General features: G+C 63.9%; 1 protein-coding gene across 1 annotated transcript in view; it reads left to right on the forward strand.

Annotated features, from left to right (window-relative positions):
• The window catches only part of NFIC (nuclear factor I C), an 84,948-nt gene extending 80,831 nt beyond the window's left edge, over positions 1–4,117 (forward strand). The window contains exon 13 of the mRNA XM_025042997.1: positions 3,863–4,117. Coding sequence (XP_024898765.1) covers positions 3,863–3,880 — 18 coding nt within the window. The 3' untranslated portion in view covers positions 3,881–4,117. The remainder of the gene's footprint in view (positions 1–3,862) is intronic.
• Positions 4,118–4,685: the final 568 nt, after the last annotated feature.

Raw genomic sequence — 4,685 nt, forward strand, 5'->3', positions numbered from 1 at the left:
CGCTGGCGGGCCCCCCCCCCCCCCGCCGCCGTCCCCCCGACCAGCCCCCTACACCCTTCCAGGGCCCAAAGCTGCCTGCAGCTTCCCACGGGGGACCCTCAGGGCCATTGCTCCTGGACCCATTTGTCCAGCTGGGGAGACTGAGGCTTGCAGAGGCGAGGGATTTGCCCAGGATCACACAGCACGCTGCCCGAGCTTGCAAGCCCCTGGTCTCCACCCCTTCCATGCCCCAGCCAGAGGGACCGCAGGCAAGGAGGGTGGAGGCTGGCGGAGGAGGACTCCAGGAGGCTGGGGCAGGGGGTGAAACTGAGGCAGCCTGTGGCAGGGGGTGGGGCCTCCTAGCAGGGCACGTACCAGGCGGGAAGGGGCCAGCCGAGGACAAGACCAGGGGTCTCCGAGAAGGGGAGCGAGTCGTCCTAGGCTGCAGAGCCATGAGGACAGAGCCTGATGGGTCCAGAACCGGGACTCTGGCTCCCAGCTTCTGGCGGAGCTAGGGAGGGGGCGAGGGAGGCCTGACACTTGACCTCAGGTCGGGGGTCGTGCTGTGCTGGCTGCAGGCCTGCAGCTATTGGCAGACGGTGTCCAGGGCAGTGGCTGGACCCCAGAGCCCCCAGTGCCCTGTGGCGTTGGGAGATGGTGGCTGAGGGCAAAGTGGCCCAAGGATAAGCCCGAGGCCCAGACTCACAGACGCTCGAGAGTCCCAGCCGCTGTGGGTCTCCAGAACCACAGAGCGAGCGTGGGGCTTCGGCTGCTGTGGGTAGGCCCTCTGCAGGGCAGCCGCACGTCCCACCTCGGCTGAGACCAGAGGCCACCACACTGACCAGGCCCGGCTGCCTCCAGCCACAGCCCAGCCTCCTGGGGACCCTCCAAGGCTGGCCTGGTCACAGCTCAAGAGGCCCTGACCATCCTCCTCCGTCCCCACTCTGGCTTCAAGCCCCAGCCGGGGTCCAGACGGGCGCTCACTTGGTCAGGGTCACCTAGGAGCTGGGGCGGCCCTGGGTCTCCCTGCTTTGGGCTTTGGGGCCCCCGCAGCCAACTCTCTTAAGTCCTGGCGGTGTGAACAGCCCCCCACTTAGTGCTCAGAGCGCGGGGCGTTTCCTCTCTCCCCCGCTCCCCTGCCACATCTCACCCCATGGGTGGCTGGGAATGTCCCCATTGCTGCAGAAAATAAAGCTGGTGCAAACGACGGGGTGCCCTGCCCGCTCAGCCCTTCCCCAGCCCCCTCCACCTCGCCTCTGCAGGGGGTGCCGCCCCAAGTGGTCGCCTGGAGGGAAGGGACACACGGCAGGCAAGGACAGCACCTTTGCTTCTGCGTGCTCCTTGTTGCCTCCTCCTGGCCAGGGGGTCTCTGGGGACCAGAGAGGGTGGGACGAGGCTAGCAGAACTCCAAGGGGGGGCCTCCAGGGTGCTGCCTGGGTGGGGAGCAGTTGGATCCAGTGGCAAAGGCAGAGAAGGACGAGGGTGTCCAGGCAGGGGCTCGGCAGTGACACAGGGTGGAGGTGAAGTAGAAAGCTTCAAACTCGGGCTTTGGCAGGGAGCCATGGGGGGGCCACAGAAGGGCTAGAGCGAAGCGGGGGGCACAGCTAGGTTTGAGAGTCGGAAAGAACTTTCTGGGGCTGGTATTGGGGGGCGTGACAGGGAGGTGACAGACTGAGGAAGGACTCTCGAGGGAGCCTAGGTTATGGGGGAGGCGAGGCCTTCAGTGTGGGTAAGCTGGGAGGGCGGGTCTGTGGGGGACCTGCATAGGCCGGACCCCGGGTCACGGGCCTAAGGGCACCCCAGTCCCTCTCCACAGAAGGGAGGGAAGGGGGAACAGGAACCCCTGAGACCCTGCTCCCCACTTGGAGCCCCTGCCCCTGCCCAAAGGCCTCAGGGCATAGAAGCCTGTTTTCTGGCCCAGACGTGGCTGTTGGGGGTGGCTGGTGGGGGGGTTGCTTTCCTCTGTCCCCTCGGCCCCCTCCCCAGCCTGCAGCAGCTTTTCCCCCTCACCACAAGCTCTTCCATCTGCCTTCCCCCACATCAGTGCCCTCCCTGATCAATGTCCCCTCCCCCACATCAGTGCCCTCCCCGATCAATGTCCCCTCCCCCATCAGTGTCCCTCCCTGATCAATGCCCCCTCCCCCACATCAATGCCCCTCCCTGATCAATGTCCCCTCCCCCATCAGTGTCCCTCCCCTGATCAATATCCCCTCTGCCATCAGTATACCCTCTCCCCTGATCAATGTGCATCGATGTCCCCTGATCAATTACCACCCCCACCCCTTCATCTTTCACCATCAGTCCCTTCAGTCCTGAGACAGCTATCACTTTGGCCCCCAGTGGGGGTTCTGAGGGCTCTGACACCCCGCCCCCTCCCGCATGTGATGGGGTCCCCCCTGGCTGAGCAGTTCACACCAGACTCTTTCTGCCCAGAGCCCATCCCGCCTGTGCTCAGCAGATGAGTAAACGAGGGGGCGAAGGGGTTAGGCCCAGGGCCACACGCGGCCAGAGCCTGGACCTCACCCCTGGCACGGCGCTGCCTCAGTCTCCCCCTGACGAAGGAGAGGGCGTTGAGTCGAGGGTGCCCCCCCATCACTGGGGCCAGAGCCTGGCAGCCGGCCTGGGAAGGGAGGAAGGAGAGAGGAAGGGCCGAGGGGAGGCCGGCCACTACTGGGGAGGGCCACGCCCAGCGTCTGTCTGGTTGCCAGAGGAAACCAGACATGAGGTAATGGCCAGGACGAACTTGAACTTGGCTGGAGGTGGGGGCTGGGAGCCGTGGCGCCAGTCCGGTGGGACAGCCCGCAGCTGCAGGCAGCCTGGCTGAAGGCCTGAGTGGTGGGGTACTGCCAGTTTGCAGCACCACTGACCTCGGGGAAGCGGGGTGGTCCCGAGGCCCACCCCAGGCCGGCAGGCCAGGTGCATTTCCAGGGGCAGGTTCTGCACTGCAGCTTCCCTGTGGAGCCAGAGGCCGAAGCTGTCCCTGCCGCTGCCCGCTTGGCCTTTCTCCCAGGTTCTGCACTGCAGCTTCCCTGTGGAGCCAGAGGCCGAAGCTGTCCCTGCCGCTGCCCGCTTGGCCTTTCTCCCCGGGTGTAGGGGCCATGACTCCCTGGAGGGCCGAGGCCGGGGGAGGGGGGGGCGGGGGGTCAGCCTGGGAGGGGGCGGAGCCAAGACTGGAACCTCCCAGCCCCGTGTGTCAGCAGGCTCTGCCCTTCTCATGATAGTGGCCTCAGGAAATGACTTCCCTGAGCCCAGTTTTCTCCACTGTGAAAGAGGGTCCCTCCTTCACAGGGGTTTTGGGAGATCATTAAATGTTTCTTTCAAAGAGAAGAAACAACCGACCGTGGTCCCAGTGCTTGGACAGGTGGCGCCATACGAGGCAGAGTGAAGCCACATCCCCACCCCCCTACCCCCGTTTACACTCAGAGCCATGAGGCTCACGGTTCCCCTTGCCTGATTTAGCAAACAACAACAGGACATTCAGGTGAATTCGAGTTCCAGAAAAGGGAGGATTAACAAAAACAAAAACAAAAGCAAATTTTTTTTTTTTTGGTGTAAGTATATCCCAAAACTTGCAAGGGGTATACTCAGACCACAAGGTGTGTAGGGAGTTCGGACTTCACTGGGCGTCCCGTGTTTTACCTGGCAGCCCGTTCAGGGGTAAAACCACTTGCCCAGGGTCACCCAGCGGGTGATGATAGGTCTGGGATGGGGGGAGACAGTGGCCCCGGGTCCCAGGTGGGCTGAGCTGGATGTGGGCAGCGGCTGAGCCTGACCACTCTCTCTCTCTCTCTCTCTGTCTCTCTCTCTCTGTCTTTCTCTCTCTCTCTCGCTCGCTCTCTCTCGCTCTCTCTCTCTCCCCTCTCTTCTTCGCCGTCCGGGCCAGTCCTGGTATCTGGGGTAAGAAGGATTTCTTCCCACGCCCTGCTCCTTCGTCCCGGGGGGCGCCGCACAGCCGACCCCTGGCCCACGTTTTCGGTGGAAAGTTAGAGCAAGCGAGAACGCCCCGCCGACCCCCAGCCCGGCCGAAAAGACAAAACACACAGACACATCCACGCAAGAGGAAAAAAAAAGGAAAAAAACGCCAAAAAAAAAAATAAATAAAAGACAAACGGGAAAAAAAAGAATCATACAAATAAACCCACCCAAGCAAGAAGACAAAAGGTAAAGACGGCAAAGCTTCAGACTCTCGGGCCACTGCGGCTGGACCTGCCACTCCTCGGGAGAGGGCGCGGCGACGCGGCGACGTGCGGACGGACGCGGCGACGTGCGGACGTGGCGGACAGTGCTGCAGAGGGGTCTCCCTAAGTTATTCATCTCTCGCTGCTGCTCCGGAAGGTGAGCGCAGCCTGGCGCCCGTGCCCAGGCCCCGCGGGGCAGGGCACCCAGCAAGGCCACCTCTCCCCCCCCGCCCCCACCGGCACCGCCTCCCGGACGCTGGCCGGGCCTCCCTGTGGAGGCCGGGGTGGGCAGGGACGGGGCAAGGGCAGAAGAGGGTGTGGGAGACGCCGGGCGTCACCGGGGGACAAGGACACATGGCAGATTCCTTCTCAGGAGGGTCCTGCGGTCGGTCGGTCGGTCGGTCGGTCGGTCGCGGGACCTCCACCCGCCCCAGTGCGTGTGCTGGGCTGGCTCGGGACTCGGTCTTTCTGCCCCACACCTGCCCGCTTGGGAGGAGAAGTCTATGCAATTGCCCCCCAGCCCCACCC

This window comes from Pteropus alecto, unplaced genomic scaffold (assembly GCF_000325575.1).
Source record: "Pteropus alecto unplaced genomic scaffold, ASM32557v1 scaffold30, whole genome shotgun sequence".
Taxonomy (NCBI): Eukaryota; Metazoa; Chordata; class Mammalia; order Chiroptera; family Pteropodidae; genus Pteropus; species Pteropus alecto.